Consider the following 15,949-nt stretch of genomic DNA (forward strand, 5'->3'; position numbering starts at 1 on the left):
TCATTCAAAAAATAAAACAAACAATTCAATACAAATACAAATACAAATGTTCATAAATTGTGAATGAAAAGGGAGCAGAAGGAAGAAGAATCTTATCTAATCTGCCCCTTTTTCCAATAAATAAATTCACAAATAAAAAATAAAAAAATAAAATAAAATAGCCGCCGTCTATGGGTATGTCAATCAAACTTAATTAACATATTTCATTATATTTCCTTAACATACAGGCTTTAATTGTTCTTTTGAATGTAATGTTTGATTTGGATTCTTTGTTTTCTTTATTCAGATTGTTCCATAAACTGATTCCTTTCAGATTTTGATTATAGATAAATCTTTTACATCCCAAATTAAGAGAAAGTTGTGACAATGTGTAAAATGTGAATAAAAACAGAATACAACACTTTTTGATAAACCCATATTTTATTCACAAGAGAATCATAATTTAAACAAAAGTGAACGAGCATTCATAGACCTTAATTTCCCATATGCAAAAGATTTAGATTTGACTTAAGACAAAACAAGTTACTGATTTGGGGTAGAACATGTAGTTTTCATGAGGTACTTGGTATAAGTTGTATTCTTACTTTAGCAAAGAGCTTAAGCTTAATGTTTCTTATATTTCAACAGTAAGTGAAGATCATGCTGGGTGCTAAAAGTAAACTACATTCCTCAAAGGATGATGTTACCATGCCGTATTAGGAGAAACACTTAGACACCTTTTGTGGTCCAGGAATCATATTTTGTAACACAAATTACTGGTTCCCCCTTCTCTTAACCTTTGATTTTGTGTATTTACAATGTTTGCAGTCCCTGACTGCCAATGCATTGAAGATTTTTGAAACAGTTGTGCTTTCCAGCCGCTCATGTTCGTGACCTCCCGCTGTCATTGCTTTCAACCTCAATTTTCTAGAAGACTTTGTCATTTTAAACATTGTTCACAAAACAGACAACTGTGAGGCGTTATTGACAATGAATACAAAGAAATACAGGGCCCTGAAAAACCAAACTGTATCCACTCAGACTTGGACGAAACCATGGGACAACATTCCTCTCCCAAAACTCCATCAACTGTCCTTCTCAGCTTCCAGATGTTTTTGGACTGTAAAAAACAAGGGGATGTTACGTTTTTTTTTTTCTTTCTTAAGATTTTAATTTAATTAATTACATTTTTTTAATCACTGCAGTCTATTTTTATTTACATTTTAAATAGCATCCCATCTTTTGTGTTTGTGTTCGGGTGGAAATTAAAATCTTATCTCATCATCACCTTTCTATCCTAGAATTTGCTTTTTCTCACTAAAACTGTTGAAAACTCTTGTTCTGCATCCATGTGTGGTGGAGTGTGTGTGAGAGGGCCTTTGGGTTCATTTTCTGCACAGGAATGTAAGTGGCAAATGTGACGCCAGTGGAAGCAATGTGCTCTTGGCGACTCAGAACGGAAATGTGAAAGGGGAGATTGGAAGTGCTCCAGGAATGAGTGCTTGAAATTACAGGCAGAAGAGGTTCAGTAACCTTTCACAGTCTGTCAGAATCAATTAGGACCTGAATAGAATTGTAAAGATACTGATGACTGAATGGAAAAAGAACTTTGAACGCAAATGAGGAGTTGCTCTTGACAGGGTTTCATCATGTTACAGATGGGATGTCATGTTATCGCACTCATTTAAGATCTTACGTTTTATAATTCTCAGTGTTTTATTCAAAGAAACTAAGAGAATTACTGTAAAAAAATACTTTTTTAGTGGTACCCTAGTATAATTATTAGATTAGATTAGATTAGATCGTCCTTTATTTCTCCCTCAATGGGGAAATTCTCTTTGTGCAGCAGCAGGGAAAGGGTAAAAAAAGTAATACATATATATATATATATATATATATATATATATATATATATATATATATATATATATATATATATATATATATATATATATATATATAGTGCAGTACGGGAAAGAAAGAGAAACAGCGCAAAAAAAGCAGGTAGGATGTGTATGAGTTAGACGGATATTACAAATCTTTTTATTATTGTCCATTACTACTGTGACAGTTGTGGAGTCTGATGGCAGCGGGGAGGAAGGACCTGCGATGCCTCTCAGTGACGCATCGCGGGTGACGTAGCCGGTCGCTGATGGAGCTCTCCAGGGTTCTGACAGTCTCATTGGTGCAGCATCTCTCTGGAACTGTCCCAAACTACTATATTTAACTTCCTATGGTGATTCAGAATTCAGAACACAAGCTGCTGTTAAGACTCTCAAAGTAAATTATTAGGGGGAAGCAAAGAGTTCCTTATCCAATTTGGATGGACCAAGCCCAGAAATCTGATTTCCCAGTAAAATAGAATGACGGAAATTGAATTACAAAACGTTTGTTCTTTCTTTCCAACAGAGGAGGATCAGATGGGCCCTGGTGAGGGTGGCGGTGGCGGTGGCGGTGGCGGTGGAGGTCCCAGAGCCGATAACGACGAGTACGAAAACTACGACGAACTGGTGGCCAAATCCCTCCTCAACCTGGGCAAGATCGCGGAAGATGCGGCAAACCGCGCCATGACGGAGTCTGAGATGAACAGTAACTCCTCCAACAGTGCTGAGGAAGAGGGGGAGGAGGAGGAGGAGGAGGAGGAGGAAGAAGAAGAAGAAGAGGAGGAAGAGGAGGAGGATGAGGAGGAAGAGGAGGAGGAAGAAGAGGAAGAGGATGAAGTGGAGGACGGTGATGAGACGCAGAGGGGAGAGCTGACTTTGGATGTCGACAGCGATGTAGTTCGAGAAACGGTGGACTCCCTAAAGCTGCTGGCGCAGGGTCACGGCGCTGTTTTGTCCGACAGCTTGGACGGACAGGGGTTTGAGGGCGGTGCCGTTGGGGATGAGACTGACTACTCCCACGCTGGGGGCAATGCACACCACGGTGGTAATGGACAAATGAAGACAAATAATGGACAAATAGAAAACAGTGACGAGGAGGTGTGTTTAAGCAGTCTGGAGTGCCTAAGGAACCAGTGCTTTGACTTGGCTCGGAAACTAAGCGAAACCAAGTCCATCGACCGAAATGGACCATCCCAGCAAAATCATTACTCCTGCGGGGACCCCAATCAACAGCTCCAGCATCATGTCTATGGAGACTTCCACCATGGCCAAGACAGCAGACGAACACTTGATAGAAACTATTCCGACATGGATAACCTCATGAAGCTGGAGGAGCAGCTCAGCCCACGCTCCAAGGCCTTCTCCAGCTGTGCACAGGATGAGCGCTATCACACCAACCACAGGGACTTTGATGAGGACACGGCCTCCGTGACCTCAGACCGATCGGAGGAAGTATTCGACATGACCAAGGGGAATCTGTCTCTGCTAGAGAAAGCGATCGCGCTGGAGTCGGAACGTGCCAAGGCAATGCGGGACAAAATAACAGCCGAGGCGGCCAGAAGAGACGGGGTGAGGTACGGTCACGAAGACCACGGCCCACGGCACGGCTACGGCGTCGAGCGTAAAGCCCGGCTTCTTGATGGTATGAAGAAGCCTTTCTTCCATAAAGGTAAGTGGCTCTTTCAGACATGGACACGCTCAGATGCACGCCAAGATTACTCTGGAATCCGTTAGACATGTTTACCTCATTTGACAAGCACAGGTAAAATGTTTGTCTTGCTCTGTTTGGCTCCATTTTTCATCTACCTTGTGCACGAGACTACAGAGCCCACAAGCATTCTGGGAAACTTACTATAACCCCGGGACAAGCTTTTTCAGCCAATTTGGAAATTCGCATCTTGGTAGCGGTATGAGCAGCAGCAGCTTATGTTGTTAAAATAGGCCAGCATGGAAACATCAGAGGGTAGTCTTGTCAGGCATAAGTAATGGCAATCTGCACGGCCTGTTAGGACCGCAAATCTCATCCCTGTGATGCAGCTCAGGGTAAAGCTGCCTATTTTTAAACCTGCGCAAGCACATGGGAGAAGATATGGAGCAGAGACCCTCTGCCTTTAAAAAAAAAAAAAGTCCCATTTTCCAGGGAACTATGGGGGCTTTTTCTTCCCAGATTGATGCATTAAAAACACAAATGCAGCTCTCCATCAGTGGCAGTTACACAGTTTCCTGTGATTTTGGCAGTCACAGCAGTCTGATTGCAGCCTAATTTTGTTAACACTTAATTATTCCTCTTTTTAGAGTAATAAACAGGCTTCACTCAGCCGAATCGTTTGTTCCCATAAAAGAAAAATCTGATAAGAGCAACAAGAAAGAGCATTTTAATTCACAGCAGGATGATATTGCACCTCAAATGCCACACAACCCACAGCATGTGTATATTGCTCCTTAAATGCCACACAAACGCTTATTTCAAGAGCCTTCCTTGGCCTTTGTGTCTGGATAATGTTGGAATAATGAGAGGACATACGACAGTTGCGTGGCGATACCATCTTTCCTCGGACGAGATAGCGGCAGACACTCATTGACCACGGTTCTTGTGTGTGATTTATAAAACAAGAACAAGGCAAAGAGGGAGTCGCAGAATAACGCTCCTCCTGAAGAGAGGCATAAGCTTGAGATGAAAACCAAGCAGTATCAGAATGACCGATAACGAACGACAGGCCCACTGACTGCACATTAATTATCCAGAGATGCTATGGTAATGGGGGCCATTTGCTATGCAAAGTGCAGACGGTCCCCAGCCACAATCAATATCCCCCTGCTTTCTAATACGCCTTCCACTCGTCTGCCTCTGCACTGCACTCTACAATAGATGCAGGCAGAATGCACGTCTGTGTGCACATGTGCACGGAAGTGGAGAATGATTTCCAACGTACCGTTGAAACATTAACAGCAAATGTAATTATGTTCCTCAAAAGAAGCCATTACAAAAGAGACACATTTTACATGCAGACAAAGTTGCTTATCAACATGAGATGTCCCTGCCCTGATTGTGCTGGTGCCAGGCGGAAGAGCCAGACATGACAAAGCAATATTGTACCCAACTCACATGGCCCTAATGTGACGTAGATGGATGACAGGCTCAGAGGATAATGAGAGGCTTTTTCCTGATGAATGGAACCTGGAATTCTGTTTGGTGACTCATTTGTAAACGTATCATTAAGTTTGGCGCACGTCACCTCTGTTCTTTACTCTCTGAACCCTCCACCCCACTTCACTTGATTATTTATTTTTTTTTTTTTATTGCGTACATGACACAAGTCAGGGCTTCATTTTGGTTTGCCTTTACTGGGGCTACAGAATAACACAAGCCTTTGAAACTGTGATCAATGCTGTGTCTCTCTGTGGCATGAGATAAAAGCCTGTCTCATGCCCACACTCCTAATACGTCTGCTGATACCATCGCTCACGTGGCTCCAAATTGATCGCACGATTGAAAACATTCTGCACCATCACCTCATTGGTTGATTTTTATTTCAAACAGAATGTTAGAATAGTCATTTTATTTTACAGGAATGATGCAGTGGCAAGAAAAAGTTGGTAAAACTCAAGGAATTAACTGGCTCTCTGACATAAAATGGGAGCTTATATTTATTAATAAAGTAACACACATTAAACATTTAAAGTTTAGGAGGAAAAGTCAATGAACCCTCATTCTCCAGTCTCTCTGGGTCAGAGCTTCTCTATAGGGTTCAGGTCTGGACTGGACAACTCCAGAAGGTGGGTTTGTTTTTTCTGAAGACATTCTGCAGTGGATTTTCTGCCATGGTTGAGCTCATTGTCCTGCTGCACGCCACGTCTACAGAGCTTCAGCTGGAACAGACAGCCTGGCATGATTCTGGAGGAGACATATGTCATGATGCTCCCTCCACCATACTTCATCATGGAGATGATGCTCTGGTGTTGATGATCTGTACTTTTTCCTCGTGAATAGTGCTGAGTATTCTTCCCTAACAGTTACATTTTTGTTTTATCAGTCCACAATACATTTCCTCAGTAGCGTTGCAGCATGGTTGGAAACTAGCACCAACCACCCACAAAATATGGGTAATTTTTTGAAGTAGTGCACCAACGGGCTCAGCCTACAGCTATGAATACATAGAACAAATAATTAGATAAAAAAATAACCAAGGAATATTTTACATCCCACAGCTGAGACTGCATCCTGAGTCCACCTGCTTTACCCTGACATTATACATGAGAGAAACCAATGGCATTTTCCACTCGTACCTACTCAGCCCGGCTCGGCTCCACTCGGTTTTGCACTTCACCACTAGGGGTCTAACGTGCCGAGTAGATACTTTTTCTGTATCTACTCTGCCGAGGTTCTAAGCGGCTGAGTCGGCTGGATCTGACATCATGACAATACAGGCCACCGATTGGTCGGGGGGTTGGAGTCAGACGTCTGAGTCAGGAGGAGGAAATCAGCGAAAGAGCGACTCTGACGGCAGCTTCTTATTCATTTTATTCGACAAGCAATGGCAGCGCAAAAGTCTGTTTCATGATCCTGTCAGGAAGTGGTATACGAGGAGGACCCAGATGCAGGAGACCAGAAGGCAGGAGTTCCCAAAAACAGTGATTTATTAGTCCAAACAAAACCAAAGCGCTGCTGAACAGGATACAAAAACCAGAGCTTAAAACAAGAATCAAAAACTACAAAAACCCGAACAGAAAACACGGAGGAACAAACAGTACAGACCAGCAGGGAGTAAGGGAAAGACAAGACCAGATATACACAAGGGTAAACGAGACACAGGTGCAGACGATCAGAGCCCATGGGAAACAGGAAAGTCAAACAAGAACTAAAACACAAAGACACGGGTTTCAAAATAAAACATGAAGTCACAAAACTGTGACAGATCCAACTCTGAGGTGCAGATGTTCATAAACCTGGTGGCTGAGGAGAGAATTAAAAGGGATCTAGAGGGGCGATAAGGAACGACCAGATCCACCAGGAGCTCTGTCACTTCATAGCTGCTCCCAGCTGACTTTTCAGCAGCGCCGAGACAAACTAAAAAAAAATTAAAAAGCATCACCGCTTGAATCTTCTCTCACTCTCATTTTTTAACTTGATATCAAACACAAGCCACAGACCCAGCAGCACATCTATCATCTCCTCCAGGTTCTACATCTTTAGTGTTGTTGTCTTCTTTGTTTAATTCACACAATCAAATACGTCACAGCAGCTTCACTCCAACCTCCTACTTCTGCTCCAGGTGCTGAATTGTTATGGAAAAGAAAACAGTCGAGATTCGAGCTGAGATGAGTAGAGCTGAGTAGATACTAGTGGAAAAGTGCCACAAGTTACCACGGTAGAGTAATGACGCACCAGTGCATTCTCTGCACTGTGCCAAAAGAAAAACACAAAGAGTGACTCATTGGGGAATTAGAAGGGCAGCAAAGCCATCTCCAAGTGTGACCACCCATCCGTCTGAGCTGGGGTTTCAGTTGGCATTTAAGGTTTAGTTAACTTCCTGTTTTATTTTGAAAATTGGTTTCCTTGTGTATTAATTTGTAGTTTGACTTCCCTTGCCCAATCTTCCTGATGGATTGCACCTGTGTCTCATCATCCACAAGTGTATATTTTGTCTTTTCTTTCCATTCTTTTACTGTATTCTGTTCCCCGACACTCCAGTTTAGTGCTGTCCTTTTCTGGGCCTTCCAAGGATTATAATAAAGAGCTGGATTTGCACTCCTGCCACCTCTCATCCTCCTACATCTGGGTCCTCACCTCCCTGATGACTGTGACACCCACGCCCGCCGATAGGGGGGGGGGCAAACGGGTCTGTTGTCCCGGGCCCAGGGTAGGGGGGGGCCCAGAACTGGACAAAAAATATTCCCATTCAATTATGGAATCATTTTTCAAAATGTTTCAAAATATGCCTATTTGTTTGAGTTACATAAAAGCTTGTTATTTGTTTTCTTCCTAATTGTCCTTGTGGTCAAGAACCCCCAACACAAAAATGGTTTGGCCGCTGATCAGAATTTGATGTTATCATTTAATTCAACCATTAAAATGGTCAAAATGTCCGGTCAGCACAAGTCCGGTGCTCAGAAAGAAGAAAAAAGAGAAGAAGAGAAGAAGAAAATAGAGGCCTCAGAGATTCTCTACACAAATATTTTAAAAAGGGTGGTGACGGTGAAGCTGGAATTAATAAAGTCAGCGTAGAGCAAGGTAAGAAACAGCACAGCCAACGTTTACCAACCTTGTAACTTAACCTAACTGGCTAGCTCTAATGTTAACGTCCATTAGCTTGTATAAAAACCTGAAGAGCAGAGGGAGAGGAGAGGAAGAGGGAGAAGGAGAGATCCAGGAAGGCCCATCTTAGATTATTTTGTCGAGGGCCCAGGCAAGACTGTCAGCTGGCCTGGTGACACCATCAGTCCACAGTTAGACAAACACACAGTTTAGTATTGGAGCTCCGCTTCTTAGAATGGACTTCCAGCTAAGATGACGCAGAGACACAACACAGAATCACCAATTAGATAAAGAAGAACCCACAAGGAACCGCTGAAGGTTTGAAGACACCACTCGAGCTGGAAACATCTCTGTTCATGAGTCTACTGCACAGGAGACACTGAACAAACAGGATGTCTGACTGTACAAAGATCTCTGGGATGGCTTCATAATTGTTTCCACTCAGCTTCTCCAGATCTGATGTCAGTGATCTCCTTTATGTGAGCTGTGGTTTACATCAGCAAATACTTCCTATAAAAAAGCAAATGTTAATGTTAATGTCTTTATCAATCAAAGTAAATGGCAGGTGGCTTGTATTTACATAATGCTTTTGCAAGCTTTCTTGATTATTTAAAACACCCATTAAGACCGAAGTCTCTGTGAAGACTTAAATCAAGATCACATGACATTTGATGCCAAATAAATGCAGGAAACCAGTTCATTCCAAACAGTTCACATACTTGTTCTTGCTCTTGTACTTGACATTGTTTGGGGGTCGAAGTAATTAAAAGGTGAGCGCTTGTATTTCCAGAAACCATGCCTGTTGGCACAGCTGCACATTGGTGCATTTTGGTGGTAACCATATCTGATCCGGGCCTGCAGGAAATATGAGATCCAGGCTTTTTGGGGAGAAAAACAATCTCATCCAGTGTGTGTGTGTGTGTGTGTGTGTGTGTGTGTGTGTGTGTGTGTGTGTGTGTGTGTGTGTGTGTGTGTGTGTGTGTGTGCTTGTTTGTGTTTTCGTCAAGCCCTACTGTAGCTTTTGAGGGGTCTTAATAGAGAAAAGTGTGATACAATTTTAATTGGATAGAAACCAAACGATTAGAATAGGTTATTGTTGAAGGCCATGAAGAAAAGAAGGTGAGAGTCGCGTCAGCTTCGTGCAATCCAAAAGCTGATTTTTTCAAAAATCCTCACAAAATCAATGCCATAAACAAACTCTTAAATTAAAATACCTGTCAACAAAGAAATTAATACTTTTGTGTTAACTTTTTTTCCTGCTACCTTAAATGAATACAGCAACAGATAATAAACGAAATCTGCTTATATACAGTTGTGTGTTTGGTTTCAAAAGTCAAAGATGTTGATTTGATTTTGATGGGCAGTCATGAAGTGGATTATTACAGTATTACTAGGCTGTAATGGCATACACTGACCCTATCTAAAGCCATTTCATAGACTTTCTAATGGAAAATGATGATATGTCAGTGCTAATTATGGCTCACAGTGTTGATGCAGTTCCAGGGTGTTTTGCTTTGGACACATTTGAAACACTGAAAACAATTATGTTTCCATGTGTGACAACGCACCTACATTAGCTTTTTTCTGTTTTCTTTCTATTCTGTGCCGTTTGAGGCTGTTGGTGCCACCACGTGAATGTTTTACCGTGGTTTTATGCTTCGCCTCATTTCTGCAAGACTTAGAGGAAAAGGCTCGATGTCCACATCTGTCTAGTCTCCCCAGTAATCCAAGTTAACATGATCATTTCCTGAGTTCCCATCCCTACTCACTTTCACACAGCGAGAGCAGTTTAAGGACACACTGGCGGTCCCGTCTTTATTCCGCCTCGACTCTCCAGCTGTGCATTCACAGTGATTCCACCGAGGTGCCCAATTCCCTCCCCAGACTGCGCTTTCACAAGCTATCCCAGTGTTACCCACACTGAAAATAGACTCTTTCCTTTTCTGTAATGTTTCAGTTTAATTTTAACTGTCAGACAAACCAGAGACCTCTGTAAGCCGAGTGAAGACAAGTTGGCAAATAATCTCCGTCCCCACTGTATCTATTCCCTGAATGAGGTTTTTTTTTTCTCAACTGACACAAGTTACTATCCATTTAGCGCACTTCTGCTCTTCTGTTCTCCTCAGCTGGTCTCACACACATTAATAACTGGTTTGCTCACACGTCCCTCAGGTGTGTGGACCCCTCTCAGTCTCACTCACTCACCTGTGAAGTGTGTGAACCGTGCTCGTTCGCTCAGGCGTGTGTGGGGGCCGCATTTGTTCAGTCTCACGCATATCAGAGGACACGGCCTTGCCAAGGCTTCATGCAGATCAACCTACGGAGCTCATTGGTGTTTTGGTCCGTCCTTACTGCTACATATGGCGCTTTTCCACTAGAACCTACTTAGACCGTCTAGACTCGACTCGCCTCGGTTTGGTTCTTTTCCACTAGGGGTCTAACGTGCCGAGTTGATACTTTTCTGTATCTATTCTGCAGAGGTTCTAAGCTGCTGAGTCGGCTGTATCTGACATCATCACACTACAGGCCACCGATTGGTCGGGGGGTTGGAGTCAGACGTCTGAGTCAGGAGGAGGAAATCAGTGAAAGAGCGAGTCTCGGCTTCTTGTTCATTTTATTCGACCAGCAATGGCAGCGCAAAAGTCTGTTTCATGATCCAACTCTGAGGTGCAGATGTTCATAAACCTGGTGGCTGAGGAGAGAATTAAAAAGGGATCTAGACGGGCGATAAGGAACGACCAGATCTACCAGGAGCTCTGTCTCTTCATAGCTGCTCGCGGCTCCAGCTGACTTTTCAGCAGCTCATGTTCATTTTTTGACTTGATATCGAACACAAGCCACAGAACCAGCAGCACATATATCATCTACTCCAGGTTCTACATCTTTAGTGTTTTTGTCTTCTTCGTTTATTCACACAATCAAATACGTCACAGCAGCTTCGCTCCAACCCCGCTGCTACAGGTGGTGAATTGTTATGGAAAAGAAACCAGGCCGAGTTGAGATGAGTAGAGCTGAGTAGGTACTAGTGGAAAAGCGCCAATAGACTGCCTTTAAAACAACTCTGGCTCGTTTTCCTGCCTGGTGTGTTTTTTTTTGTTGGCGCAACCGGATGAGACCCCAAAAGAAGCGGTTTAGAGTTGAATCAAATGGGTAAAATGATGCACTGAACCAAACCAGATGCTGAAATCATAAAGCCACATGGTCGGAAGAGTAGACTTTTGTTTCTGCAGTTTTAACACTGATCTGCATCGCATATGTTAGTCACGGAGTCATTAATGCTCTCAGCCTCCGGAGCTGGTTTGCTATCACCCGTTTGGCGATGTCATTTATTAATCACATCAGTACCTGGGCGCTGCTTTGTGTTCTTGTTTTCATGCTCAGAATGACAATAAAACATCCTCAAATCCACAAAACCTCTTAGATGTATGTACGTCTCCACTTCCAGACTCCTCCCGTGCAGACAAGAAGGAGAGCAGGTGTCCGACCCCGGGCTGCGACGGCACGGGTCACGTGACCGGCCTGTACCCGCACCACCGCAGCCTCTCCGGCTGCCCGCACAAAGACAGAGTGCCACCAGAAAGTGAGTACGGCAGCCGCACGTCGGCCAGTCGTGGTGTTTGTCCTCGGTGTGTGTGATGTCCGGTGGTCGGCATGCTGCCGCCATGGCTGCTGTGTCCCCGCTCCGTGTGCCGTGTGCCTGCTGTCGTGTTTGAAGTCGCAGCGCAGGCTGCAGAGACGGGTCGGACGAGCTGCAGCTGCACTTCTCTTGTGACCTCTTGCACGAGGCCGTGGTTTTGCTTTCTGATTGCCTGCTTAGTGTGCCGTGGTGATGAGATGGGAAATGGGGCCTCGGTAAGGCAGCGATTGCTGGGATGGCCGAGAGCCGTCACTTGTAATTGCATCGTCATTCGTCATCATAGGTAGTGTTCTGGGAGACGTGCATGCCTCTGCATGGAATGTCAGTGCATGTTTGACTGAAAGGAAAATATTTAATACCTTGTCCTTCATTAAATCACGCACATTTTTAATGGTAATTAAACCCTAATATTTCATTTTCTGGAAACTTGAAAATTCTCACAGACCTTGATATCACTAACCGAGCTTCCACCTTCCATGCCATAAACCCTGCTCATTATTCCTATTCCTTGCTCAATTAAGCTCTGTTGAATAGATAGGCAGTCTTGCAGTATATTGGTAAGCCACAGATCAAGCGAGGTGGCAATAAACATTAGCCTCGAATAAAAAGGGCTTTTCCCTTCAGAGCATCCCCTAAGCTATTCATTTTCATCCACCTTCTGCCGATTCTCAATAAAAGCACATTTACACTTTTCATTAATCGTGGCATTAAAATCGAGTTATGGTCCGCACGACCCAGACTGCAGTCAAAATAGAACAGATTTTAACAATAAAAACATATTAGTTCCATCAACGCTGTGAATAGCAGCAGTGCAGCGGATGAGTTTGGTTCTGAGGAGTGACAAGGGTCCTTGGTCTGAGATGAACTTGAACATGACTGGAGCTGACCTTGTGTACAACCGAGGATCCAAAATAGAACGTGGGCTGGTTCTGAATTGATTGTCACTGGAGATTTGGGAATATGATGTCTGCGTTCTTCCCACTGTTCCTCACTTGTGTCAGGTTGACTTGTGATACCACTAATGCACAAAAATGATATCATCTTTAGTTGTACTGAAGTGAAAGTCACAAGCTCTCAGCAATACTGTAGTATCAGCCATCGGGAGGTCAGCATGTGTTTAATACGTGGGACAGAGAGAACATGTCACATGTCTGCATCAATCAATCAGTCAATCAACCAACCAGTCAATCAACCAATCTTTATTTGTAGAGCATAGTGCTTTACAGTTAAAATCAAATAAAAACATTAACTACAAAAGACACACAGAGACTTAAAATGATAAAACCTCCCAGTAAAAATCCAATGAAAAAGTATAAAAATAAATAAGTATAAAATAAATCAATTCAAAAACTGCTATTATGAGCCACATGCCAATCTGAATAGGTGCACCTTTAGTTTGGATTTGAATAGAGTCCAGTCAGTGAGGGTTAGGGCGCTGCAGAGTTTAGGACCAGCTAACACTGTTTGTTTGAACACATGTGTAGTATGACTGGTGTCATTTGGAAGTTATGTAAAGCAGGTCAACGTGGTTCTTTTTTTGTTTTAAAAAAGATACTAATTATCTGCGTAAAAACCAGGAGTCCTTTATTGTTTTTAAAGTGGCCATATCATCTTCATTCTCTGCCAACTCATTTTAATCTTTGGAACCTCCATTTTAGTCTTTGTGACTTTTATCGTTACTGCTTTGCTTAGGCCTTACAGACGGTTGATGGTTCTGCTATATCAGCACCGGTACCAGTCTGTGCGAACGGCCTTCAGCCTTCTTTTTTAAAAGCCTCACTCAGGCTTCTGCCTTAGGTCGCACTCTGGCAGTCTGTAAAGCTGCTTCGTGCTGTCAGAAGAGTGTTCGTCCTCTCAAAAGAATATATATGAAAATGACCAAAACTGTCTTTTGAATCAGTATTGAGATATGTTTATTTCTGATACAAAGTTGCACATTTTAATTATGGAATACAAGAGAGGTGAATTTATTTAAGGAAAAAACATTTGATAAATTCGCCTGATGTGATACAAAAGGATAATATACAGAAGTCAACATTTGAAGTGGATTAAAAACACACTCACAAGTTATAAAATAATTTTGAACACTATCCATTCTTGTCTTTGGAAAACTTGAATTAAATGTTTTGATCCACTCGAGTTGTTGATGACTGTATATCATTAAAACCACACTAAAGAAAAGCTCCAGTTCACTCCGGCCAGAGTTATTGATCGCAAGCAAGTTATAAAGTCAAGGTTTAGAGCCTACTGCTTATATAGTAATAAAAAAAAGTTATACATAGCAGTAAATAGCTATTTAACTACCATTTCTATTACTAATTTTACAATGACACATATAAGATATATATAATATATGCTAAATAATGAAAAGCATGATAAAAAAGAAAGAATTGGCACCAGCAGGTCACGCTCGCTGAAAGGTTGATAATCAGAATCAGCCTCTTCGTATCATCTCAACATGACATTGCTGTGCATTTTTTGTGCACTGTTTCTTCAAGAGCAACTCCAAAAGCCTCTGATTATTTTGGACCAATAAAGACAGAAAATCACCAAGAAACTCAGGCTGATTGGTTGAATTCCTGCAGGTGAACAGGCAGAGCTCTCGTGCTTTCAGCTTATCAACACATTACCAACGCAACGTTTTCAACATTTGCTGAAAATCAGCTCAAATCTTTCCACACATGTTGGAGCCAGAATCACATTCAGATTATGAACGTGGACAGCACCAAGAACTGAGAGTATAGATGACAGAAGGCCTTTCTGGTGAATACTTACATCATGGATTATATCAGTAAAACCTAAGAAACAACAGCAGCTTTTAGACTTGTGTTTGTGCTCACAAAGTTCTGTTGCCTTCGACCAGTGGTTCCTAAACCTTTTCTGCTGGGCCCTTCTTTTGGGTGATAAGAAAATGTTTGCGCCTTATAGCAGTGTCCTAGCACTCATGTTTTCATGAATTCATACTGCGTCCCGGCAATGGCTCTGCACCCACTTTGGGAACCACTGCCTTAGACGTTATATGAGGTTACCCCACATATAACAACAACGTCTAGAAACTAAATAATTGCTGCTTTAAAAAGCTTTACTTACAACTTAATGGTGACAAATATCTTTATTTGTTCTTTATTTCATTCATTGAAAGAAAAACAAAACAGTTCAATATAATTACAACAAATCTCTTTCCTTGAATGAAAGGGAACAGAAAGAAGACTAAGCTTATTTTATCTGTCCCTTTTTCCTAAGAAATCAAATTTCAATTAATGTAATAATAAAAAAAAAGACAAATTATGCAATAAAAAAAAAAACACTTTCCAATAAACGTAATTAGAAAAAATAAAATAAATAACTACAACAAAGTTATAAAATAACACAAAATAGTTGTCGTCAAAAACAGATAGTCATATTCTTTTATGATTCAAAGTAAAAAAAATATGACAATAGTGCTAAAAAGAGAGAGAGAAAAAAGAAAAACGATTATCATGATATTTCTTCATCAAACTGGCTTTTATTATTCTTTTAAATGGAATGTTGGAATGTTTACATTCTTTGGCTTCTGTATCCAGATTGTTCCAGAAACTGATACCTTTTACAGAAACACAAAGTTCCAATAATTTTGTCCTGAATATGGGTGAAAGCATAGGTGTGCTCGCATTGTGATTTAAAGGATATATTGTGCAGCTCTACTTGGATGTACGACACGCTCTGAAGGCTACATGGAGACATTTTGTTATTAAAATACAGCTCTTCATTAAAATGAATTCCCTTTTTCCTGCACATCCTTTTTTTTTCGCATTTTTACTTAATTTCTGTCCTTATTGAGCAGAGCTTTAGTCTCGCACTGCCCCTTCCGTCCGTTTGCAGAGGGCAGAGCAAAGCGGGGACATGCATAATGCATGGGCTTGTGGCATGTTGCGGCGGAGGTGGTGGAGGGCTTCGACCAATTACCTGCTCCCAACACCAATTAGTATGTAGAGGAAGGAGGATGATGAGGGGGGTTAAAGTTTAAGGGGGTGATAATGATGAAGCTGATGCCGATGGGGTTTGGCCCCACACGCCATCGTATGAAGAGGACCCCTCCCCCTCCCACACCCCCGCCTGCTGCACTCGCGCGGCTCCTCTCGGACATCCATAGATCATTAATCTAATTGGCTGCTTGCCGAGGGGATCGGGGATCATTATAGGCTGTTTTAATGG

At 42.2% G+C, this 15,949-nt stretch overlaps 1 protein-coding gene across 1 annotated transcript in view; it reads left to right on the top strand.

The window, feature by feature from the left end:
• myt1lb (myelin transcription factor 1-like, b) overlaps nt 1-15,949 on the top strand; it is a 209,152-nt gene that overhangs the window by 134,588 nt on the left and 58,615 nt on the right. Inside the window, exons 6-7 of the mRNA XM_061743779.1 lie at nt 2,389-3,531; nt 11,564-11,698. Coding sequence (XP_061599763.1) covers nt 2,389-3,531; nt 11,564-11,698 — 1,278 coding nt within the window. The remainder of the gene's footprint in view (nt 1-2,388; nt 3,532-11,563; nt 11,699-15,949) is intronic.

This window comes from Cololabis saira, chromosome 16 (assembly GCF_033807715.1).
Source record: "Cololabis saira isolate AMF1-May2022 chromosome 16, fColSai1.1, whole genome shotgun sequence".
NCBI lineage: Eukaryota > Metazoa > Chordata > Actinopteri > Beloniformes > Belonidae > Cololabis > Cololabis saira.